Source organism: Schistocerca piceifrons, chromosome 9 (genome assembly GCF_021461385.2).
Source record: "Schistocerca piceifrons isolate TAMUIC-IGC-003096 chromosome 9, iqSchPice1.1, whole genome shotgun sequence".
NCBI lineage: Eukaryota > Metazoa > Arthropoda > Insecta > Orthoptera > Acrididae > Schistocerca > Schistocerca piceifrons.
In genome coordinates this window covers 67,718,026-67,744,814 of record NC_060146.1, presented here as the reverse complement: position 1 = coordinate 67,744,814, position 26,789 = coordinate 67,718,026, and the positions used below count along the sequence as shown (strand labels likewise).

The 26,789-nt window shown below is 41.6% G+C and overlaps 1 protein-coding gene across 2 annotated transcripts in view; it reads right to left on the bottom strand.

The window, feature by feature from the left end:
* Positions 1-12,673: 12,673 nt before the first annotated feature.
* Positions 12,674-26,789, bottom strand: part of LOC124717331 (mRNA decay activator protein ZFP36L1) — a 174,484-nt gene continuing 160,368 nt past the window's right edge. For both annotated transcript variants that reach the window (XM_047244164.1, XM_047244163.1), the window contains exon 2: positions 12,674-16,414. In XM_047244164.1, the coding sequence (XP_047100120.1) occupies positions 15,410-16,414 (1,005 nt within the window). In that variant the 3' untranslated portion in view covers positions 12,674-15,409. The remainder of the gene's footprint in view (positions 16,415-26,789) is intronic.

The following is a 26,789-nucleotide window of genomic DNA, read 5'->3' as shown; positions in this document are numbered from 1 at the left end:
CTGTTCGCCAACAGATCGCGGCACACACAATTGATTTTTTGTCAAGACGAAATCACTATGCTGCTGCCAGTCACTGGCTGGGTTGGCGTAGAAGTTCGGGGCGTGCGTCCATAAGTTTAATAGACACAAGAGATACACATAACAGAGACAGCAGTCATAAATAATATATCTTGCTTCACTATTTGCTAGAGTTACCCTACGCGGGAGTAACTTTACGGTTTTGCGACTGTAAGAAATCACGGTTTTGAGTTGAAACACTCTTCGAGCCATGTTCGGAGCGCATTTTTATCCGGTTGTTCCGACAGAGAGTGGAAGAGGTGGAAACATGAGGGTGCACGATCAAGCAAATAAGGTGAAAGCGGAAGGACTTTCCAGTCCAACTCCTGTATTGTGTTTTCTGTCACCCGAGCAGTATGTGGGCGGGCTTTATCGTGTCGTTGCATCACTTCACACAGACACCTTGGTCGTTGTTCTAGGACTGCGGCTGCGAGACGTCTCAGTTGATGAGAATAAATGTCAGCTGTGCTGGTTTCACATAGGGAAGCTATTAGCACCACCCCAGCACCATCACTGTTCCACCAGATCCATAACAATCTTTTGTGGATGCGTGCGGGTCTTTGTATGTAGAGTTGCTGCATTGTTTGGGCTCAACCATTCCTTTCTTTTCCTTAGGTTAGGATTGAGACCCTATTTCTAATCACCAGTAACGATACTGCATAGGAACAGTCGGTGTTGTGTGCGAGTCGATTGGGATGACGACCATACAGAGACACACATATGGCCTCCTCTAATTTTTGTGATTTTGGCTTAAGAGCATGCTGTACCTATATAGGCGCTTTTCGAACCTTCCCCAACGTATGCAAATGTCGCACGACGGTGGAATGATCGCAGTTCATCACATTTGCCAGTTCTCGAGTACACTGATGTGGGCCATTTAGGATTAATATGTTTAAGCGATCTTCAAACTCCAAAGGTCTTTCAGTTTTCTGACGGGTTTGATGTGACCTGCCAAGATCCCTCTTCTGTGTCAACCTCCATCTCGGAGTAGCACTTGCAACGCACGACCTCAATTTGCTGAATATAGTCCAATCTTTGTCTACAGTTTTTGCCCTCTACAGCTCCCTCTAGTACCATGGAAGTCATTCAGTGATGCCTTAACAGATGTCCTATCATCTTGTTCTTTTTCCTTGTCAGTGTTTTCCATACATTCCTTTCTTCTCCAATTTCTTCCTAAAAGTAAGGCCTATGTTTGATACTGGAAGCCTTCTGTTGGTCAGGAATGTCCTTTTTGCCAGCGCCGTGTTCCTTTTGATGTCCTCCTTGCTCCGTTCGTCACTGGTTATTTTGCTGCCTAGGTAGTAGAATTCCTTAACTTCATCTCCTTCGTGGTCATCAATGTATAGTTTATCGCTGTTTCCATTTCTGTTACTTCTCATTTCCTCCTTCCGTCTTCCTTCGATTTACTCTCAATCCATTTTCTGTACTCACTCATTAGACTGTTCATTCCAGCAAGCAGCTAATGTAATTCTTTTTCACGTTCACTCAGGATAGTAATGTCATCAGCGAACCTTATCATTGATATCCTTTCACCTTGAATATTAATCCCACGCCTGAACCTTTCTTTTATTTCCAACATTGCTTCTTTGCTGCACAAACTGAACAGTAGGGTCGAAAGACTACACACGTGTCTTACACACTTTTTAAACCGAGCACTTCGGTCTTGGTTGTCCACTCTTATTATTCCCTCTTGGCTCTTGTACAAACTGTATATTACGTTATCTATAGCCTGCCCTTATTTCTCTGAGAATATTGAGCATCTTGCATCATTTTACATTCTTGAACGCTTTTTCCACATCGACAAGGTCTATGAACGTGTTTCGATTTTTCTGTAGTCTTGCTTCAATTAACAACCACGTTAGAATAGCTGCACAGTTGCCTTTATCTTTCCTGAAGCCAAACCGGTCGTCCTCAATTTTCTTTTCCATTCTTCTGTATATTATTCTTGCCAGTAGCCTGGATGCATGAGGCCATTAAGCTGATTGTGCGATAATTTTTACACGTGTGAGCTCTTGCAGCCTTCGGAATTGTGTGGATGATATTTTTCCAAAAGCCAGATGGCACAGCGACAGACTGAACGTGAATAGTCGTTTTGTTGCCACTTCCCCAATGATTTTAGAAATTCTGATGGAATGTTATTTATCCCACCTGCCTTCTTTGATCTTCAGGCCTCCAAAGCCCTTTTAAATTCTGATTCTGATACTGGATCTCCCATCACTTCTAAATCAACTCCCGTTTCTTCTTCTACCACATCAGACAAATCTTCCCCCTCATAGAGGCCTTCAATGTACTCTTTCCACCTATCCGCACTCTCCTCTGCATTTAACAGTGGAACTCCCGTTGCACTCTAACGAATCCTTCTTAAAACGAGAAAACCATTTTCTTGCTGTGGCCTGCCCAGTGGCATCACCCCCATTCATAGCACAAATGGCTGGCTGCTTCTGCTGCTGTCAACCCGATTTCTCCACTTGGCACACCATTTTTAGCGTCCACAACTCCACTGTCCCCAAACGAGAAAAGGACGATATGTAAATTCAGATAGCAGTAACGAACGACAAAAAAATTACAATCGATAAATAAACCCATGGCAACCCGAATAGGAAAATGCAAAACAAAAACGCCACCAAGTTATGTACTAGCCTAACACATTAAATTTGGCTGTGTCGGCGATCTGCTGGGTACGGCTTTTTGGAGAGTAGCATATGACGTTGTACTGGTGTTATCCACTTTTAATGGGGTAGCACTGATGCACATTAGCTTTCTTATACGCAGGCGTAATAGAAAATGAACTTAGTTCTTTGTTACTGGGTTCTAATCTGAGTGGTGTTTCGTCAGTGTTTACTATAATTTGTAGAGATTTGAGTTATCGACTGTTGGCTTCTGTACAGAGCTTTGCCATAAAAACCAGACAGCGAGGAAGAGCATTTTAGATTTTCTGAAATTTAGGATATCCCTGACAGAGCCTTTTTGGGCTTGTCCAAGTAGACAGAAGTGTGTTCACCACTATTAGAATATGAACCAGTGCCGAAAAAAAGGTAACAACACACATACCTCAGCCAAAGCCACGTCCTAACAAGAGATACGATGGGATGCACAGTGGATTACATTTTGTGACCACGAACATGTCTGTGACCACTACAATATCAGAACTAAAAAGGCATAAAATGCAGCAACTATCACTGACTTGCAAAGGGAAAGAATTAAAAAAAAAAAAATAAGCTTCTCTTCATTATACGAGAAACTATGCAATAAATCAGAACTTGATTAGCTGAAAAGAAACCTGGCCCACACAACTGTGCTAGTGTTTTACCCATTATCCTTTTACCGAATTTTTTTACTATTTTTCTCATAACCTAATATGCCAAATATTCATAGAATTAAACTTATTTGCCAGTTTCTTGGAGAAGTGTGTTCAGGAATATAGGCTAGAACTCTACTTCGGCCATCCAAAAAGCAAAACGCATCGGTTAGCTGTCCCACATCCTACTCTAATTTGAATAATTTCATTACCCTCATTTTACTTTCGTTTATATTCATCACATGACATTTTTTAGACATGGGGCCTTTCAAATGCTCTTCCCATTCGTGGAAATCACTGAGATTCCTATCAGATACCTTCTCCAGCTACCTTTACCTGAATTAATGTTTTGATATTTGTTTAGCTTCCATTCCGTAACCTAAAAGTTTTACCTTCACCTGTAGTACTGCCGGCCGTGGTGGCCAAGCGGTTAAAGGCGCTACAGTCTGGAACCGCGCGACCGCTACGGTCGCAGGTTCGAATCCTGCCTCGGGCATGGATGTGTGTGATGTCCTTAGGATAGTTAGGTTTAAGTAGTTCTAGGGGACTGATGACCTTAGAAGTTAAGTCCCATAGTGCTCAGAGCCAGCCTGTAGTAGTTTGGTATTTGGTATCAAAACATGTTTTTAAGTTATGACATGACTTCCTCAGACGGCGAAACCCTCAGCACCACATCTCAAACATTTAATAAATGTATTTCATCAGTGTCCGTATATCAGTGCTGTAGACAACTTGGTATGTGGAAGTGTGCAGTTTCTGTGTTTCTTGTAAATTCTCTCTCTCTCTCTCTCTCTCTCTCTCTCTCTCTCTCTCTCTCTCTCTCACACACACACACACACACACACACACACACACACACACACCTATAATATCAAACCAACTTTTCCTTGTGGCTCTATTTCCTAAAACAAGGTCTGTTCGCTCAGGTACCACATCAATTTCCCATCTACACTCCTGGAAATGGAAAAAAGAACACATTGACACCGGTGTGTCAGACCCACCATACTTGCTCCGGACACTGCGAGAGGGCTGTACAAGCAATGATCACACGCACGGCACAGCGGACACACCAGGAACCGCGGTGTTGGCCGTCGAATGGCGCTAGCTGCGCAGCATTTGTGCACCGCCGCCGTCAGTGTCAGCCAGTTTGCCGTGGCATACGGAGCTCCATCGCAGTCTTTAACACTGGTAGCATGCCGCGACAGCGTGGACGTGAACCGTATGTGCAGTTGACGGACTTTGAGCGAGGGCGTATAGTGGGCATGCGGGAGGCCGGGTGGACGTACCGCCGAATTGCTCAACACGTGGGGCGTGAGAACTCCACAGTACATCGATGTTGTCGCCAGTGGTCGGCGGAAGGTGCACGTGCCCGTCGTCCTGGGACCGGACCGCAGCGACGCACGGATGCACGCCAAGACCGTAGGATCCTACGCAGTGCCGTAGGGGACCGCACCGCCACTTCCCAGCAAATTAGGGACACTGTTGCTCCTGGGGTATCGGCGAGGACCATTCGCAACCGTCTCCATGAAGCTGGGCTACGGTCCCGCACACCGTTAGGCCGTCTTCCGCTCACGCCCCAACATCGTGCAGCCCGCCTCCAGTGGTGTCGCGACAGGCGTGAATGGAGGGACGAATGGAGACGTGTCGTCTTCAGCGATGAGAGTCGCTTCTGCCTTGGTGCCAATGATGGTCGTATGCGTGTTTGGCGCCGTGCAGGTGAGCGCCACAATCAGGACTGCATACGACCGAGGCACACAGGGCCAACACCCAGCATCATGGTGTGGGGAGCGATGTCCTACACTGGCCGTACACCACTGGTGATCGTGAATAGTGCACGGTACATCCAAACCGTCATCGAACCCATCGTTCTACCATTCCTAGACCGGCAAGGGAACTTGCTGTTCCAACAGGACAATGCACGTCCGCATGTATCCCGTGCCACCCAACGTGCTCTAGAAGGTGTAAGTCAACTACCCTGGCCAGCAAGATCTCCGGATCTGTCCCCCATTGAGCATGTGTGGGACTGGATGAAGCGTCGTCTCACGCGGTCTGCACGTCCAGCACGAACGCTGGTCCAACTGAGGCGCCAGGTGGAAATGGCATGGCAAGCCGTTCCACAGGACTACATCCAGCATCTCTACGATCGTCTCCATGAGAGAATAGCAGCCTGCATTGCTGCGAAAGGTGGATATACACTGTACTAGTGCCGACATTGTGCATGCTCTGTTGCCTGTGTCTATGTGCCTGTGGTTCTGTCAGTGTGATCATGTGATGTATCTGACCCCAGGAATGTGTCAATAAAGTTTCCCCTTCCTGGGACAATGAATTCACGGTGTTCTTATTTCAATTTCCAGGAGTGTATATTAAAATTTTTTCCTTTCCATTTGTCCTTGTCAGTCTCTTCTATTTATCTGTTGTTGTTGCTTATATGGTCCCACATTTTGGTTTTGGTTCCAGTTTCTTGGTCTTTCACCAGCAGCTCTAAAGAAACCCAGTGAAGTTAATTTCAATGAAACACGAAAAAAAATCGATTTTAATGTAAACTGTGATTAAATCAATACACATAATAATACATTACATTTTATTTCGTAAACATCTTGGGTGCAACAATGGAAATAGCGTTATTGGCATCCATTGTGCCCAGAATGAAGCGATGCCGGCCGCTGATGGCCGAGCGGTTCTGGCGCTACAGTCTGGAACCGCGCGACCGCTACGGTCGCAGGTTCGAATCCTGCCTCGGGCATGGATGTGTGTGTTGTCCTTAGGTTAGTTAGGTTTAAGTAGTTCTAAGTTCTAGGGGACTTATGACCTCAGCAGTGGAGTCCCATAGTGCTCAGAGCCATTTTGAATGAAGCGATATCACAATGCTGTCCATCAGCCTGTCATGGAAAAGAGACCAGTAAGTCAGGCAAAACTGACGCAGTAATTTGATAATAAACACGACTAAACGAAATTTTGGTTGTCAGAACACGACGACAGTACTCATATCACATACATTTAGCTGTGAGGTAGGCGACTGAACAACTTCACAATACCAGAACGAAAATATTTTATCAGACTTTGCAAATCTTTATATTTTAGCCTATAAATTAGGAGGAGATCTAGAATGAAAAATGGAATTGTTCGATGATTAGATTAAATTAGATTAATTTTTCGTTCCATAGACCCATGCTGAGGAGATCCTCGTGGATGTGGAACATGTCAATCTTTTTCTTTTTTTTAAAGCTGAAATAACAATACTAATAGTATGAATATATACATCATTTGTTTCTATTAAAAAATTCGTCAATGGAGTAGAAGGAGGTGGTCACTAGTAAGTCTTTCAGGGTCCTTTTAAATTGATCTTTATTTGCAACTAAATTTTTTATGTTTACTGGCAAATTATTGAAGATGAGTGTTCCTGAGTAGTGGGCCCCTTTTTGAACTAAAGTACAGGATTATTACAAATGATTGAAGCGATTTCACAGCTCTACAATAACTTTATTGAGATATTTTCTCAATGCTTTGCACACACATACAAAAACTCAAAAAGTTTTTTTAGGCATTCAGAAATGTTCGATATGTGCCCCTTTAGTGATTCGGCAGACATCAAGCCGATAATCAAGTTCCTCCCACACTCGCGCAGCATGTCCCCATCAATGAGTTCGAAAGCATCGTTGATGCGAGCTCGCAGTTCTGGCACGTTTCTTGGTAGAGGAGGTTTAAACACTGAATCTTGCACATAACCCCACAGAAAGAAATCGCATGGGGCTAAGTCGGGAGAGCGTGGAGGCCATGACATGAATTGCTGATCATGATCTCGACCACGACCGATCCATCGGTTTTCCAATCTCCTGTTTAAGAAATGCCGAACATCATGACGGAAGTGCGGTGGAGCACCATCCTGTTGAAACATGAAGTCGGCGCTGTCGGTCTCCAGTTGTGGCATGAGCCAATTTTCCACCATGTCCAGATACACGTGTCCTGTAACGTTTTTTTCGCAGAAGAAAAAGGGGCTGTAAACTTTAAACCGTGAGTTTGCACAAAACACGTTAACTTTTGCTGCGCGAATGCGTGAGGACTCTCTACCGCCCAGATCCGCACATTGTGTCTGTTCACTTCACCATTAAGAAAAAATGTTGCTTCATCACTGAAAACAAGTTTCGCACAGAACGCATCCTCTTCCATGAGCTGCTGCAACCGCGCCGAAAATTCAAAGCGTTTGACTTTGTCATCGGGTGTCAGGGCTTGTAGCAATTGTAAACGTTAAGGCTTCTGCTTTAGCCTTTTCCGTAAGATTTTCCAAACCGTCGGCTGTGGTACGTTTAGCTCCCTGCTTGCTTTATTCGTCGACTTCCGCGGGCTACGCGTGAAACTTGCCCACACGCGTTCAACCGTTTCTTCGCTCACTGCAGGCCGACCCGTTGATTTCCCCTTACAGAGGCATCCAGAAGCTTTAAACTGCGCATACCATCGCCGAATGGAGTTGGCAGTTGGTGGATCTTTGTTGAACTTCGTCCTGAAGTGTCGTTGCACTGTTATGACTGACTGATGTGAGTGCATTTCAAGCACGACATACGCTTTCTCGGCTCCTGTCGCCATTTTGTCTCACTGCGCTCTCGAGCGCTCTGGCGGCAGAAACCTGAAGTGCGGCTTCAGCCGAACAAAACTTTATGAGTTTTTCTACGTATCCGTAGTGTGTCGTGACCATATGTCAATGAATGGAGCTACAGTGAATTTATGAAATCGCTTCAATCATTTGTAATAGCCCAGGAATTTCAGACTCTCAACCTCTTCTATCTGCTCTTCTTCATACTTTATGCATATGCTGGGTGGAAACCTCTTACAGGTTCTGAATTGCATGTAGTGAGTCTTTTCAAAGTTTAATGTCAATGAGTTGGCTTTAAACCATTTATTAACATCCATGAAAATATCATTAGCATATCTTTCTAGAACTACACTGGACATACTATTTATTGCAGTACTTGTGTCATCTGCAAACAAAACGAACTCTGCTTCTGGCAGTGTAACTGATGAGAAATCATTAATGTACACAAGAAAAAGCAACGGCCCTAAGATGGATCCTTGTGGGACACCACATGTAATTTCTTCCCATTCTGATGATGACTGATGACTTAATTCACTAGTCACTTGTACTGACACCCTTTGTTTCCTGTTAGCTTGGTATGACTTGAACCATTTTGCAGCACTGCCCGTGACACCATAGAATTCTAATTTATTTAAAAGGATGTTGTGGTTCACACAATCAAATTCCTTTGACAAATCACAGAAAATATCTGCTGCTTGTAATTTGTTATTTAATGAATTTGTGGTCAAGATGGTTGAGAAGCTGCTTGTACATTACTTTTTCTAACATTTTTGAGGATGCTGGCAAAAGTGAAATCGGTCTGTAGTTTGATGGTATCTCTTTATCCCCTTTCTTCAATAGAGGCTTAACATCTGCATATTTTAGCCAGTCAGGAAATGTCCCAGTTATAATTGACTGGTTACACGAGTAACTTAGAATTGTACTGAACTCACAAGAACATGCCTTAATTGACGTTGTTGATATTCCATTGTAACCACTAGAATGCTTTGTTTTCTAAGATTTTATTATGGAAGTTATTTCTTTTGGTGAAATGACTGACATATTCATGTAGCTGAAGCTATTTGTAAACGCTAGTTACAGATATTCAAGGGCATTATTTGCTGATCCTGACACTCCCATTCTATCAGTAATGGATATAAAGTACCTGTTAAATAGATTTGCCACACCATGCTTATCAGTTACTAATGTGTCATCTACCCTTCATGCTATTTGCTCCTGGTCCTTTCTGGTTCTACCAGTCTCCTCTTTCACTATATCCCATATTGTTTTTATTTTGTTCCCTGACATTGCTATCTTCTTCTCGTAGTGCATTTGTTTAGATGTCTGAATTACTTTCTTTCATATTTTACAGTATTCCTTGTATTTAGCTAAATCATCAGTATTGGAGCTATTCTTGGTCGACAGATACATTTCCCTTTTTGTGTTACAGATTACAGTCAGCAGAGAGTAATTGGGAGGCTAATGTGAATTAAACTATGCATTTCTGAACCACTATAAACTTATATGTGCAGTTCGAACAGCCCATCCATTGGTCAACATTCTAATGGTGTCCTTTAGTTGCCGTCTGCATTCCTTTGTGATATGTCATTTGACATTTCAGCATGTAGAGTGGCTCAATTCAGATGTCTTAATAAGCTGTTTTGAAACAGCATTTTGCAGTATACCGGTACTTCGAGTGAAACAGTTCTTTCCATTTCTTGATTAAAAGTGATTAGTGTAAGGAAACAGTTTACATCTGGATGATTGTACAATTTCCTTTAAATTATGAGTCTTTTCACGCCATGCATAGGGAATATAATTTTCACCTGCTTCAGGCCATTCATTTGATTGAGAATTACATAATGATTGGAGGGAAGATGAAGTTTTATTTTAACCACCGGCATAAATAACAAAATACATAGGATGTCCCAGGAATTCTGAATAATCATTCATGTCATATTCCTGAATATTGACATTTCCACCTGGGACACCCTGAACGGAACTCTTCACAGTCCTCACCCAAGACATGTTGGCGTGAGAAAAAAGAATGGAGTCACTCTATTTGGGCCTCTCTCAAACCATTCAGCATAAACATAAAAACAAGGATTCACCAGTTGCACGAACATTGTTACTTCATTAATACATCGAAAGATGCCGCTTAAAGTAAACTTCACTATTTGCTATATTTGTCAGGGGGACACTTTTTTTTCCAACGTGTATCCAGATTGCCACCTTTTTGTTTTTCCTTGCCTCCAATTTACTGGAGCAGTGAGAGGTTGCATAAGAATTCTATCTGCTCTGCCCTCTCATGTCCAGATGAGACATTCATTGACTTGCTGCTTTTTACCCTGAAAAACTGAATTACCTGGTTCTTTCCCCTTACATCACAACTTTAAACAGTAAAATCTCTGTACTTGCTTTGTTCTCTCTCAGATGTGAGTAATTAGTCTCAATCTAGCAGTGGCAGTAACAGTTTCGAAAAAAAAAGTGACTTACCTTTTTTTTCCTGGCCCTTCAATACTGTAATCTTTGTTTTACCCATGTCTCACTTCTTGATTCTTGCAGTACCAAGACAACTTTGCTGCAGCTGTCACTGATATTTTTGCTTTCATTCCTTGGAAGCACCTTTTGTGAAGTTTCTAATCTCATTAGAAAATGGCCTTAATAATACTAATGACAAGAGTTACCTAAATACATACACCTGTCCTACACAGCAACTACTTCTGGCAGTAGCACTGATGAACTGTGTACCGGAACTGTTGTTTCTTATTGGTGTGATGAGTGTCTGTAGTTGGTTTGATGATTTATTACGAAATTTGCCATAGAGCTGGCTGATGGATGAGAAAATATTAAGGACCTATTCAGCTGAATGAAGTAAAATGTTGCAGCAGCAATACACACACACACAAAAAAAACCTTGGCTGATAATTTATGACATCATGGCAGTACAGATTTTACATAGTAAGAGATGACCAGCCAAGAGTGCTACCAATACACATGGAACAATTTTGCATGTCTCAACACACAAGCCTTAGAATGTACTTAGTTTGTTGATAAATTTTCCACGATTTAGCACCACCAACATCATCATATCACACTGCATAACACAACTTAATACAATCAACACTGACTTGATCGGAGAGAGGGTAAAGACACACGTGTATTCCACGGAGAATTTCTCTACCATTCCACAGCATAGAATGTTGAGTTACCTATGCATTCTCTTATCTTTACCTTACAGAAACTATTCAGTAAACAAAGTTTAAAGCATCTCTTCTGAACAAAGTACTGTATTTGTTGTGTTCCTGTATTTTTCCTCAACAACTTGATATTACCCATAATGTGCTAAAAATTCTGTGGATAGTTTGAATCACAATAAATTACTATGTGTGTAATAAGGTGCTGGCTGCATGGTACATCAAGAATTAAAAATAAATAATTTGGAATTTTACAAAGTGCTATGAAGGTAAATTGGTAAGTTCCTTCAGCACAACATCAACAACACTTAGAGCACCTTGCTTCTGAAATAACTGTTTCAAGACAAGTTTTTCATTGTTAAGCACCTGAATCACACTTTAAAAGAGAGAATCTTGTGTGCACAGTTTGCTTCCTCTTATGAGTAAATTGAAATTTGTAGTTAATTACAAGACATCACAATGAATATTGTCAAAGATAGTTACATGAATTAATCTTTCACACGGAAGTGCAGTGTGCACTGTTTTACAACTCCCTAGAATACTAAAAGCATGCGTAAGTGGGACTAACCCAGCACATTACTTTTCTCAGGCAACTCTTACCTACTGAGCTACCAGGACAACTGGATCCATGCCATAGTTTTACTTCTACCATATGAATCACTTAGTAGTTCTCCACAGAGTATTCTCACAGTGAGCTTGGGATAACCTCTGGTAGTTCGTGCTTGAGAACAGACAGAAATGTTGGGGACAAAGTTCAACAAGCGCCTTGAGGAGTTATCAAATAGCCTAATGATTAAGGCATCTGTCCCCGACAGGTAGAAAAACCACTTTTTGACTTCCAGTTTCTGTCCCATCACTTTTCATTTCAGGTGCTTTTAATTCGTTTCATACTAAAAGAAATTATCTTGTTTCATAAACAAGAAAGTGCACTACTTACAGTATTTCTCAGAAATACTTGTATTTTTCTCAGTGTGTAACCTGTTAGGAATTTATTTTTGGCCTTCAATTAAGTCAGTGCAATTAGATCTGTATCTAAGTCGTCAGGCCTGAGTGGCATATGAAGTTATTCCAATTATTTCCCACTGACATTTAAAGGGAAAGAGCAGTTTATTTGGATGGGGAGCCTATCATCAGGTTCGCCAATTCTCACATGAATTTTAGCTTTTCTGAACTACGCTCTCAAACCATACCACAAATACTTGCACTCTCATTGATTCAGTACTTTGCAGTCTCCAAACATCAGCGTACCAATAAAATAGTGTGGTTGGTGGTGTGTGTGTGTGTGTGTGTGTGTGTGTGTGTGTGTGTGTGTGTGTGATACCAAAAACTAGTTTTCCTTGTGTGTGTTCATTGTAACAGGCAACAGCAATTCCTACCACAGATGGATTTCATGTCTAGCTGCATGGCATATTATTTTATCATGGCAGTTTTTTTTTGTTTTTTACTTTTCACTCATTTCTGCAATTATCTGTACACAATGCAGGTTTAGGTACTCCATTTGGATAAATAGTGTGGTGTCCAAGAGGAAAGGAAATTGTTAAATAAAAACAATAATTTAATCAAAATGCTATAAAATTATATTCATCCACTTTATAAATATTTCATTCATTGCATACACACTGAGCTTGTGCACATATTAAACGTCTATAAATAATGACATTTTACATGAGTTGTATATTGCAGATACAATAATACACAATATACAATTATGTCAGACTAAGTAACACACAATCTGATGACATCCAAACTCCTTAAATGAGCCACAAAAACGAAACAAAAAAAAACTTTCCCAATGCAAAATTGTAATATAGTGCCAAGCAAACAAATACAATTGTGGTTTCACAGGTTCAGCTTTTTAATTAAATATTTTAATGAGATAATAATCTGATAAATATATTTTATTCATATAAATAAGTCACATAAATATAACATTGTGTAAACACAAGAACAAAAAATACCCCCCATCCCATTACTTAAAAAAATTATAAAAACTAAGTTTTCATTTTGTGGAAAGGAGTGTGTTGTTGCTACAACAGCATCACTGAAAGTTAAATGACTGCATTAACGCATTCCCAAACTGAATTGAAGAATAGTAACATACTAACATTCTGCAAGCAACATATTCGAACTTCACTCCCTTTAAAGATAATAAATAAATAGAATTCAGTACATTTAAATTTGTACAGATTTTATTTCTTCAGCCTTTCACATCATTTTGCATGCAAAACTATCCACTTTATCATTAATAAATAAGAAACTTACATTTGAATCAATATAATTAAAAAACAAAGTTCATGATGTCATTATGAAATAAATATGTTTAAATAATGCTCAGATATTTTAAAAATGGAATGAAAATGTTGTCTGTACATAAAATAAATAAAACAATACAAGAACCCAAATGACTTCACACAAATATTTAAATGAGCTTTTCAAAACATGAAAAGGAGAAATTTGTCAATATTGCTGTTTGGACTTCCCTCAAATATTAGAAGCGGAACAAAAATTTTGAGGCAATTTTTTTTAATTAAATAAAGTCTTGCCAGTCAATTCTATACCTTCCAAATACCATAACAGATCAACACACAATATAATTTCTTTCCACAAGGCACATTTTCATTAATCAGTTCAGTAGCATAATCACTTCCAAAACTAGTGCCACAACAGTCACTTCTAACAGCATTTTGTTAACCAGAATTTTCAGATACTCATTATATCAAGAATAAGATTACTATAAATAATGAAAGTCCAAAGCATCATAGAAAGAGAAAGAAAATAATGTTATGCATCATGTAACAGCATCAAAATATAATTTAATGTGTATAAATTAAATAATGTGGCACCCCACTCTCACATATATATGTATACATAATATATTATATTTATAATAAAACATTCTCCTCCAATTTAGTACAGTATCAGAAAGACAGCAGGTTTATGTACAATGTGGTATACAAAGTTTTGTACAACTGAATCTTATTATCAGTCTGTTCAAGGAGAGGAAACAAAAATTAAAACTCAAAGCAATACTGTAACCATAAATAAAATGAATGTACAGAAGTTTCCTGTTTGGAATGTTGCTGATTTCTCATTTGAAAACTAACCAGATTTCAGCAACGTTTGGTCCTCATCCATGCTAGAGACACTATAATACCGGATAATTACAATCTATCAGTCTATAGTTCAATAGTGTGTAAAAAATCTGATACACTGAGAAATTTAGAAAATATCGCGTGCTTCTGATTCAAGCACTTTTATGTGCAGATATACACATTCATGAAAAATTATAATTGCAGGCATTTATGATATGCACACTGCCAAATTTCTTTGATATGAAGGTTAGTTGCAGCTGAAACATCAATATAAAAATAAGTCTACTACTAAATATTTTTCTTCCTCTTATGGCTTAATTATCACACCAGAAATATAGTATATGCCTCAGCTATTGCCTCTCTTACTTCTACACTGGCTAATTTATTGTAACTGTTTTTCCATGCAATGAAATATACACATGTTTATATATACATACATATATATAAACACACAAAAATATTTTACTGTACAAGAATGCATGTATAGCGTCAAGTGCATGAATTTTATCCCCAGGGATTTCAGACCTGGATCTCAAAAGAGAATCTTAATCATATTAAACTGGTACAGTATTAGTCAAAAAGGCACTTAGATCTTAAAAATAAATGGTGTTTATTGCTGCCTATAGGGAATTATTTGTTTCATTGCTGCTGAGTGTCTCAAACAACTGCATATATATGAGAGAGAATGTGGAATGTTCAAGAAATGTGCATGGAAGACATTGTTACTTGCCAAACTTTGAAAATTTGATGTACTAGTTTCAAGAAACTCAACAACCATTTTCAATCTGGCTCAGTTGTTAAGTTTCACAAGACTAGTACATTAAATTACACTTCATGACCAGTTTACTACATCAATAGCAAAACAAAACAACTGGAGAAACAAACCACTGAATTGAGTATACATCATGTGCACGGTAAACGAAGTACACTTATTTACATTTAACGAACCTCAAGATAAATAAAAAAACTTATTTAAATGCCCAAGAATCATCACAGCAAATGGTAAAAGGCATCTAGTTTCTGCCATTAAGCATGTCAAAAGAAAGGGAAGTAATGTGAGAGTGTTACTGATCTTAGTGGCAGAGGGAAAGGATAATTCCACATTCTCCCTCAAACGAAACTTATCCAACCTCTGTATTTCTGGGATGGTTTTTTAGGATTTAGATAATGTCGTCCTCTCCCTCTGTGCCCCTCCCCTTTATTGCCCACCAGCCAGAAGCTCTGACATGGCAGCAACCCTTCTGAAGACTGGCAGGCGTGTCTCCGGTGATGGACGGAAGCACGCCGGAAGAGTCTGCAGCGAAGGCGCCGCAGTTGATGGCGGCTGTGTGAATACCATGTTGAAAGTGAAAGCATCGGTCGGAGACTGCGGCACGGCAGGAGAGGTGGCAGCTGGTGGTGAGGACGGCTTGCTGCCTGGTGGGGGTGAGGTAGAGGTGGACGATGCAGAGGCGACACCCAATGCAGCAACCAGGGGGCTTCCGGGGGCCAGTGGGCTGCCAGGAGCTAGTGGGCTTCCAGGAGCTAGAGGACTACCTGGTGCTAGTGGGCTACCCGGAGCCACTGGAGTGACAGGTGACACTGGAGAAACCAGCAGGGGTGACTGTGGAGGAGAAGCTATGGTCTTGGGGCGGGCCTCATCAGCATTATGTATGAAGTGACAGCGCGGCCCATACGGGCAGAAACCAATCGTATGGAAAGTGCGACAGAGCTCCGTCTTGTACTTGGGGTGTCTAGCAAGTGAGCGCAGCTCGCGGGCACCGTGCGCGAACTGGCACTTGTCCCCATACTTGCAGGAGCCATTTTCCTCAAAGGGGCGGCAGAGCTCTGTCTTGTAGCGAGAAGTATTGACGGCTGCAGAGGCAGAGGCGGCAGATGCAGGCTCTGACTGGCTACGATCCAGCTTGCGGTGTGGTTGGGGCTGCGGCGTTTGGGCACCACTCACTGGCCCGTGCGAGTCCCCACTCAGAGGGTTGGAACTGCGGCGGTAGACGCCACCCTTGCCACACAGCACCACAGGGCAGCCCAAGTTTGTAGGGCTGCTGCATGTGCTGCCACCAGAAGAGCTGGATGCTGAAGACGGAGGCGGGGACGACCCGCCAGCCTTGCTGCTGCTGCTGCTGCTGCTGCTGCTGCTGCTGCCGGAGCTCGTGGTGCTCGCTGCACTAGACGCGGCTGAACTTCCGCTGCTCATCCCGTGGCTCTGCAAAAATACAAACGTCAACACTTCAGCACACTGCGTGAAACTGTTGTTAAAACAAATATCATGTAGTAAGGCTAGTTCAAAGTCACTTTCAAATACCGAAGGATGTTGCTACTGTTTAACTAGTAACTGTGTGAGCCAACAATGGCCCAATTTCCTCTGTTGGGTAAACGTTAGTATCAAACCTATAATGTAGGGATTGCTGTATAAGAATGTTTACGCTATGATATTTCTCGAATGCACTGTTTCCTTCATTTAGCTATCAGTGCCACACTACAGATCCATTAATTTTTGCTCCAATCCCTGGTCAGTACATCACATTTATCACTTCCTTCACCTCAGTGTGTTTCTTAATGTGAAAAACTGCTGGTTGCATTTTAGTTCGGAGCCCACATTATGCTGTTGGTCGTCTGTAACTGGCCAGATAAGTCAGTTCGCAGGTCACTGGAACGGAACATACCATCTCCCTTAGGACCATGCCTAGGAAAGTGCTGCGGTGTTCAATCTTCAAATTAATGGCAGTTTTAGCCTTTTCTACCATATAGCGTAACAGTCAAAAATGGAGGCTTCTTGACTGCAATAATAAAATTATAATGCAACCATCATTGTCATTCGCCATTACAGTATCTGCCCATGTTCACCTGCTGATGGCTGCAACCAACAGCTGAACCAGTAACTTGTGATTGTTGTAACTGAATGAACACTATACAAGGTATCTCTCTACCTTCAACTCTTCAGTCATTTTCACCCGACTGTTCACTGCTTCACGATTATCAGGCAATCCATGACAATTTTAACATTTTCACCTGGATATCTTTCATAACCGTGCAGTAGGAACAACTTGAGCAACAGTGTTTAAGCCTATTCTGAATCTTTGAATCCTTTAACCACGAAGGCTTTTTGCATTTGGTGTTAATATGTACAAATACGAACTACTTGTAGACCAAAAGATATATGTGTGGTTAAAATGAGAAACCTACCACTCTGCCCAAAGAGCAAAACATTTAATTAAAAGGACGAAAACATAACACCATGGGGCATCATTAGGCTTTAGAGTTAGCTCGTCAATCACGGATGATGACAAAGAATTGTCACGTAGTTCTCAGTACACACAACATTTTCTGGCTGTAGAATGTTGCTGCCTGTGAAAGGTGTAACTGCTTGACAATTCTCAGCGTTCTTGAAGTGCATATTGTACATAATTATTAAAAGTATGACCTGGTGCTCTGTCCCTTAAAATCAAAATTTAACAGCAGTATAATTTACTTTAAGTGGTCCCTCTTATTTCTGTTTTACGTGAGCATCTTTCTAATCAAAATTGATACTCACAGCGACCATGAGTCAAGTGCTTACAAGGACATCAGCCAGAAATCACATAGTACAGTTAAGAGGTCAATAACCAATTAATTGAACGAAGTGCACGCTCTAACATACTCTGTATACTCCACGTGCAGAAACAACAGAGGTGCTGTGGTGTTATTTGCTAACATCTGAAGTTAATCAATTTTTGACGCCCTCATATTACACAATGTGCTTTTGTGCTTGCCTTCTTTTCGTTACTTACTGAAAATGTTACTTGATGTCTCGATATTGCTTCCGAAAGTGTTCTCCCACATGAAACTAAATACCCCGGACACGAAAAACGGATTTATGTTTTACAACACAAAAAAAAAATCGATCTGTGCATAAAATACGAATTTTAATAGATAAACTGTTCTAATTGGAAATTGTTTCAACTAAGAAAAATGTCGATTGCAGGCAATGAAATCGTTTTAACTCTATGTTGTTAAATTTTGCAGGTGATGCAGAACAGTTTTCTTAAAAAATAATGTAATGTGATACAGAAAGATGCTACATTTTGCAACTGTACAGGACGAATCTAGTTATTGACGGAACAGAGAAATCCACGCATTTTCAAATATCTTTGACTATGGAGTTACTGGGTATTAAAAGTAGTTTTCACAGGCAAGTGGAGTTAGGTTTTCACTGTCTAATATCGAGATTTTGAAGAATTACATCTTTGACATTTGGCATTTGCAGAAAAGATACAAACAACAAAATTAAGAAGACGCCATTTACTGCCCACTATATATCGCTTTTTGTGTTTGTACATATTTTGTCGTGCAAATAAATGTATGTTGAGACTCTTAACATGAGTAAACGCCAGGGACGCTGTAGGATACATTTGCCACATGTCGTAAACTGAGAAGTCGCTAGTGTAAATATTGCTCAAGCTTGATGTCATTTGTAGTATTCGATTCAGATGGAAAACGAAATTCCTCTTAGGCTGCCCCTACGAAGTGGTTGAGGCCACGTGGCCTGCTGGTCCCGGGTTCGTTCCCCGCCCACGGCCGACGGTTGTTTTGTTTGCTGTGCCGGCGCTGCCCGGACTAACCAGTTCCGCCGGCCGCCGTACAAGGCAGGGCCTCCTGTTCACCATTACCGCCGAGCCAGCCAGCACTTGGGTGAAGCGTTGCGGGCAACCACTGTTCGCCTCTAACATTGTCTTACGGAAACCATCATCTGAGAAACGTGGAGGTTGTAATACATCTCGATATTCCCGCCTATCGGTAACTGACGATGCAAAAACAAGTGCGGTAGTGCAGTTTATATTACTGCATCGCAAGACTCCACTGCTAAAAACCCAAAACAGATCGTACAGTTACCCCCATATATCAAAAGAACAGGCGTTTTTCAATTTTTTTGTGGATCTTCCTCCAAGTATGACTGTCGACACAAATCACACTTCACTTCTCTTGCTCTTCTCTTAAGAAATTACTGTTTACTTCTTTTACGCTACATGATCATTGCAATATTACATAGTAACATGTGCTCTCAATAATCGTCAATGGAAACTTATGTCCATTGGTAAGAGGAGTTGTTACACAGAATTGATCTCGCCGTTCAGCTCAGGTCACAAATTAATCTTAAAATCGAACTTAACACAGTAGGTAGGTAGGTCGTCGAGCTAATTGATGTCCGAGTCCTACGGTTCTCAAATGAGTCATTCCCGCCTGCTATTGCTCGGGCACGGCGTTTGAATTCACGGACGAACGAAATGTACCTGGCAGTAAGAAGTTGGAGGCCTACAAATACTCGGCGCGAACCAGGCACGAACTTCATCCGGGAAAGAAAACATGGCGAGTGACTAATGTATTCGGAACTTTTATACGTCACCTGCGCTTACAAAGAAATTCGTCTGTGGTATAGGTCTACAGGAGGAGTTGTCCAGATAAATTATTTTGGATTCCGAACTTGCGTTCCTACCTGCAACTTTATTGCAATGTTATTGGTAAAATGACGGTTATTTGTTGATGCACACTGAGCGCCTTCCTGGGCCACACTGGAAGATTTAATGATCGATAATAAAAGTTCAATTTTTCTCTTAGTGTCGTACGTATGAATAACGTATACATACAGGGTGAAGGTGCAGTTATGCTAAATTAGAAGAGGTACCTACAAGCTGACTGTGGGTGAATACCAATACTGCTCACTTTTGTGGTATCAACACTGTTTGTGGGAAATTATTTCATGAGGCACCGAGTGGAGAAATGCAAAATATTTTAGAAAGTAGATTCGTTTGTTTCCAACACTAGGAATTATAGATTAAGTAGCTGAACTTGAGATGTTTCTTACGTTTGTACAAGCAAAAATTTGTTCCACTCTACGCTGTTAAATGAGTACTGTACATGCGAGCAATGACGTATTTCCGTCACCCTGAGTCCGCTGTGGATCACGTATTGGAGGAAATCGGAAACGACAAAGTCGACCAGAGTCAGACACAAACTGCGTAACAAAGTGTTTCACACAGTAACTGAACCGTTTCGTGGACTGCTCGTTACCCTGTAATACACACTACAAGCATCAGCCCTATTTATTACTAAGTTTCTATTTACGTAGAAGGTAAAAATGGTGGTCCAGCTTAAAGTGTTTCGATAATTTATCTGCAACCCTTACTATGGAAGCAATTAAGTGCCACTATGTGGCGACTAGATGCAGGCAAATTTTTGTGGTAAGGTCTCATGGGACCAAACTGCTGAGGTCATCGGTTCCTATGTGGGCAAGAAACCACGAATGCTGCGAATCGGAAGTGATTGAGAAGTGGCAGTTTAAGCAATTATTTTCAGTATCCGGCTGTGATTTCAGTCAGAACTACAAGTCAAATTACAATGAAGTAGCTTTAAACGGAGTGTGCCAATCTGTCGGCCGAAGTTCGCACTCATGAGATCCTTGTGCCATGCTATCGAGTACCGACTGTTACAATGCTAACATAACATTATAACATTCAATGTTGTGTGCAATCGGTTGGCCGACGTTCTTACTTCGTTCTCAGAACCTCGTGTCTCACGCTATCAATGTATAACTGAATTATGATCGAAGAAACGAGCCAAGACGTTAATTTTCTCTGGTAATTTTACACTTTGTGTTTTACAAGGCAACAGAGCTGCGTGTGATACGGGACCACCCCCCCCCCCCTCTTCCCCTGAATAGCTTGGTTGTTGACAGACCAGGTTTAACTGAAAGGTGATTATTTGATTGAGAGTTGGCGACACCAACGATTGTGCATGCTAAATAAAGGTACCGGTAACAGATCACACTGTAGGATAGTCTAATGTTTAACGTTCCAGGTATATCTGAACACAAGCAAACGCGCTTTTCACCATAAAAACAACTGAACGGTCAATTCAAAAAATTTATACTGGGTAGTGTACAAGTCTTCGAAAGTATTTTGATGCGTATTGTAAAGAAACATCGTACATTAACTACGAGAAATGCAGAGGGGTCCACTACGTAACTTTAACCAAATGCTTGACAGTAATGTGTTATATTAGAATACACACGTACGCTGTGAGTATCCTGTCCACTTAACTGGAATACCTGTACTTCCCACTTTCATATACTCAACCTTAAGACACGCAATCAAGTTTTTATCAATAACTACGTGGTAGAAAACTTTGACATATCGGACGACTCTGACAAGGGCAGAAAGCAATTTTCATTGTCCGTTCACTGGGTAATCACGTATCATCCCTTTGTAATCGCATGGCGACTCCGATGACACACTGTTCAAATACTGAGCTCGCACACTTCACAGGCGTGGACTATCACTTCCGTTGCAATGTCTGTTAGTTGTTACCCTTCCCTAATCACAGTTTTAACTTCTACATTGATCACAAAAAGGAACATTTTAATGTTAGTGGAGTGCGGAGGGATGGAAGTTAAAAAATGTGATTTTAGAATCTTACAAATCTCAAAAATAGCCATTTAACCGAAACTGGCATTCGCAGAAATCACCGGTGTCTGAGAGCCACCGCTCAGGATCGGTCCTCTGCTGCTGCTGCAGCAAGGTCGCGTCGCTCCCTCGTGAGCTTTCACTGCCACCGTCGCCCGCAACGCCTCCGCACTTTCTACAGCGACCACGACCAGCCGCTTTCCACCAGCTACATCCCACGCACAGCTCTGCCTAGGGCCGCGAGCAACACCCGAGACACATCACGCTTTCATGTAAATCAGTCGCCATCCGACGTCCGAAGTTTTGACCTGGTCGCGACAAATAGTGTGTGCATGTAGCCGCCACGGCTAACCACTCGCCCGTGACCGTAGAAAATCGCTCTGAACAGCTACAGGAATGACGCAAAAATCTGGAATCACATATGCTATAGATCTCTACCACTAACCCCTCCTCCCCCAATTCCTTTAAGATTCCAACACCCATGCATAACATTGCTTTCAACGTATATTACAAATGAGCTAATGTGTTAAATATTTGACGTTGGACATGTACGCATCAAAAAGAACAGAAAAGCTTGAAATTAAACGGCGTGAATCCAAAGAATCATCCGATTTGGCACGTGCATATTTCTGAAACTAATAAACATATACATAATTCATTGCTTTTTTGATGAACGGGAAACCCAAAAAGTTTTTCCCCCACACCTATTAAAAGGTGTTCAATACCCCGCCCTGAAATGCACGGCACATGTCAATGCGGTATTCAAACTGTTCCCACACTGAAGCGGCCATGCCTTTAGTTGAAGCTCCCGCAGCTGCTGTTCATACGATGTCTCTGTTCATTCATTGTTGTCGGTAACGGAGGCACAAAATGGTTCAAATGGCTCTAAGCACTATGGGACTTAACCTCAGATGTTATCAAGTCCCCTAGACTTAACCGAAGAACACCATACACATCCATGCCCGAGGCAGGATTCGAACCTGCGACCGTAGCAGCAGCAGCAGAGCGGTTCTGGACTGAAGCGCCTAGAACAGAGGCACATGAACATATGCTTTCATAAACCCCCCACAAGAAATAATCACATAGTCAGGTCTGGTGACCCTGGATGCCAGTAATGTAAGGTGCGATCGATCCATCGTTCAGTAATCCTTTGATTTGAAAATTCACGCACTTCCTGATGCCATTGTAGCAATGCCCCATCGTGTTGGTAAATGAAGTCTCTTTCTGTTGTCCCGACACCATTTTTGCCAGAACTTAACTGGACAACTGTAGATGCATTCTTAGTGCTAGATAGAGTTTTCAAATTCCACTGGAAGCACATTGGTCACACTGAAGTAGGCGCACAGTGCTGCTACCTAGCGGGAACCATGTAAAACTAGAGTTTGTTCTTGCCGACAGTTCAGTTCACGCACATACATCAAAAATAACATAATAGTTGTCATTTTTTTAGTCAGATGGTTCTTTTTGATATACCCTGTACTTGTTCGTTGGAAGTGACAGGTGCCCTTATTATCAAACCCTGGGTGAATATATTCCGGGTAGTTTGCGCTCGCTCAGTTTTAAGCAAAAGCTAGTTTTTTCGTATCTCCATGGTTATGAACGTCATATCTGCTGCTGAACTGTGTGCTGTAGATGATATAACTCAGCATGTACATTCAGTGCTATATGTGAGTACTGTCTGCGAAGTGTGTCGCGATTGGGTTTGCAGTAAGGAAGTAGTAAATTGAAACACGGTACCTGCCGCTGAAGTTTAACTGCACGAACATCTAAAGTGTGCGATGAACTTTTTTCCTCTCATATGTGGAGGGGATTGGTGTCAGCGAGTAGTAGTTTTGCAAATATTTTGAAATTGTGTGTGAAGTTCGTTGTGCTCTCACTCTCCAATATGGATGGGTACAGTCTGAGTAATCCGTGCGCTGAGTCCACTGTTTACAAGTGTAATACTTATTACGTTGATACATTTACTGTGACATAGTGACTCTTAATAAAAAATAAGACAGCATTTTAATATTTTAAATTCAGTCAATTATATGAAATGCTGAAAATAAAATTTTTGTTGCTTCTGGAAGCCCTTGGATAGGCAACCTGCAACTGGGAATGGTTGACCGTACCCCGTGTTAGTCTTTTAGTAATATAGATCGCGTCCCCAACCGTGTCAAAAATCTGCTTTCGACTTTAATTAGGACCGTAGTTGTGAAATTTTCTTTATTCACGGCTGAAATTATCTGCTTTACACATAAACAGTTTTTTTTTGTTGTTTATTCGCCTCATGTCGCTAGGTGTGCATTCACCCATCTTTTTCAACAACTGTGGCAGTTTCCAGTGACTAATCACCTGTACTGTAATGTTAATAATAGTGGGGTCTTATCTCTATTTTGTTGTCAATACGTAACGCGTCTTTGTGTTGGTCACTTACTAGACAGTTGCTACAGCAAGCGTGGACACTAGACAGTTGCTACAGCAAGCGTGGACCTCTGTATCGAGAAGTTGCATATATGCAGGTTGGTCAAAATAAAAGGGAGGGAAACTGTGGACGCAAAACCAATCTCAGCCCGTCACTGAGCTACTTCGCGTATCTGCAAGGCATAGTACGAACTGCATTTTCTCTGCTGTTTTCTGGTCTCTGAATTCTCCATAGTTTTCGAATCACCTCTCTGCTGTGTATGCGTTAATGTCGGTCGGTTTTATTTCAGCAATACCGTACAGTGTACAACGATACTGTCCACGAATCGCCTGAGGGTGCTTCCACCGTTAATCACGAACCGTAAAGGTCCTTTGGGTACGTACGGCCGACGCTACTTTCACATATGACTGTTCTCGATCGCTGTAAACGTCGCGTTCTGTTTCATTTGCAATCCCACGCACAATGGGCAACTGACAGACTTTGCTATTAATATATTAAACATGTCACTGATCCCCTTTTGGCAATTCAAAGAATTCCCACTGGCGCGTTCCGGGGCCTGCACGGTGCTGCCTCCTGGGCGGCCTTGCGGTGAACTTCGTTTACCTCTCTCGCACTGTGCCAAGAGGCGCACAGCCAAGCGCGAGAAATTCGGAGGCACTGGGGCGAGAATTTTCGTGGATGGTGGGGCTGCTTGCCTGCCTCGGTAGTTACACAGTACACACCTGGCACTGTAAACTAAGCCCTCAATAATTATTTGTCACTTCGAAATAATTCCTAACTGTCCATCAGTAACACTTAAGACTTTGTTGCTGCAGGAAGGCAGAGCGAAAAACGCTGTCGTGTAGGCTGGTAGACACCGGATGGTTGATTTCAAATTTGCATTACCCGTATATTTCTCGAGACGACTGACGGGCGCCATATGCTCAAGCATAAAGACCGGTCACAAGACACCGACCCGTCTAGCAGCGTACCATACAACGGATACTCCAAGTGTTGCTAGCACTTTATAATATACACGCGAGGATATTACCAGTTGAAGAGGCGGGGATAGATGCAAATGATGATAGCAACGTTTCCCAAAAACGTGAGATGTACAGAATGTGATGGATATGATACTGTCTGGCACAACTGTCTCCTGTTATTGTACAGAACATCCCGACTGGGGGGCAAATACTCAACAGACTGAGCTATCCTGGCAACAAACCGCTGCACGGTGAAAATTTTCGTATTCCTAGTTTACCAGTGCACAAGTCTATTTTTATGGCAAAGTCACGGATTCAATCGCTGAACATGAAAACAGATTTTCTTTATCTAGTTGACTACAACACAGGCGACACGTCTGCTTTCCAGAAGTATCTCGCACTACTCTGTCTTGGATGAATATCAAGACCTCAGACGGAGATGAAGATGAAATGGGAGATACGATCCTGCGTCAACAGTTCGACAGAGCACTGAAAGACCTGAGCCGAAACAAGGCCCCGGGAGTAGACAACATTCCATTAGAATTACTGATAGCCTTGGGAGAGCCAGTCCTGACAAAACTCTACCACCTGGTGAGCGAGATGTACGAGACAGGCGAAATTCCCTCAGACTTCAAGAAGAATATAATAATTCCAACCCCAAAGAAAGCAGGTATTGACAGATGTGAAAATTGCTGAACAATCAGTGTAACAAGTCACGGATGCAAAATACTACGGCGAATTCTTTACAGACTAATGGAGAAACTGGTAGAAGCCGACCTCAGGGAAGGTCAGTTTGGATTCCGTAGAAATATTGGAACACGTGAGGCAATACTGACCTTACTACTTATCTTAGAAGCTAGATTATGGGAAGGCAAGCCTACGTTTCTAGCATTTGTAGACTTAGAGAAAGCTTTTGACAAGGTTGACTGGAATACTGTCTTTCAAATTCTGAAGGTGGCAGAGGTCAAATAAAGGGAGCGAAAGGCTATTTACAATTTGTACAGAAACCAGATAGCAGTTATAAGAGTCGAGGGGCACGAAAGGGAGGCAGTGGTTGGGAAGGGAGTGAGACAGTGTTGTAGCCTCTCCCCAATGTTATTCAATCTGTACATTGAGCAAGCAGTAAAGGAAACAAAAGAAAAAGTCGGAGTAGGTATTGAAATCCATGGAGAAGAAATAAAAACTTTGAGGTTCGCCGATGGCATTGTAATTTTGTCAGAGACAGCAAAGGACTTGGAAGAGCAGTCGGACGGAATGGACAGTGTCTTGAAAGGAGGATATAAGATGAACATCAACAAAAGCAAAACCAGGATAATGGAATGTAGTCGAATTAAATCGGGTGATGCTGAGGGAATTAGATTAGGAAATGAGACACTTAAAGTAGTAAAGGAGTTTTGCTATTTGGGGAGCAAAATAACTCATGATGGTCGAAGTAGAGAGGATATAAAATGTAGACTGGCAATGGCAAGGAAAGCGTTTCTGAAGAAGAGAAATTTGTTAACATCAAGTAAAGATTTAAGTGAGTCAGAAAGTTGTTTCTGAAAGTATTTATATGGAGTATAGCCATGTATGGAAATGAAACGGACGATAGATAGTTTGGACAAGAAGAGAATAGAAGCTTTCGAAATGTGGTGCTACAGAAGAATGCTGAAGATTAGATGGGTAGATCACATAACTAATGATGAAGTGTTGAATAGAATTGGGGAGTAGAGGAGTTTGTGGCACAACTTGACTAGAAGAACGGACCGGTTGGTAGGACATGTTCTGAGGCATCAA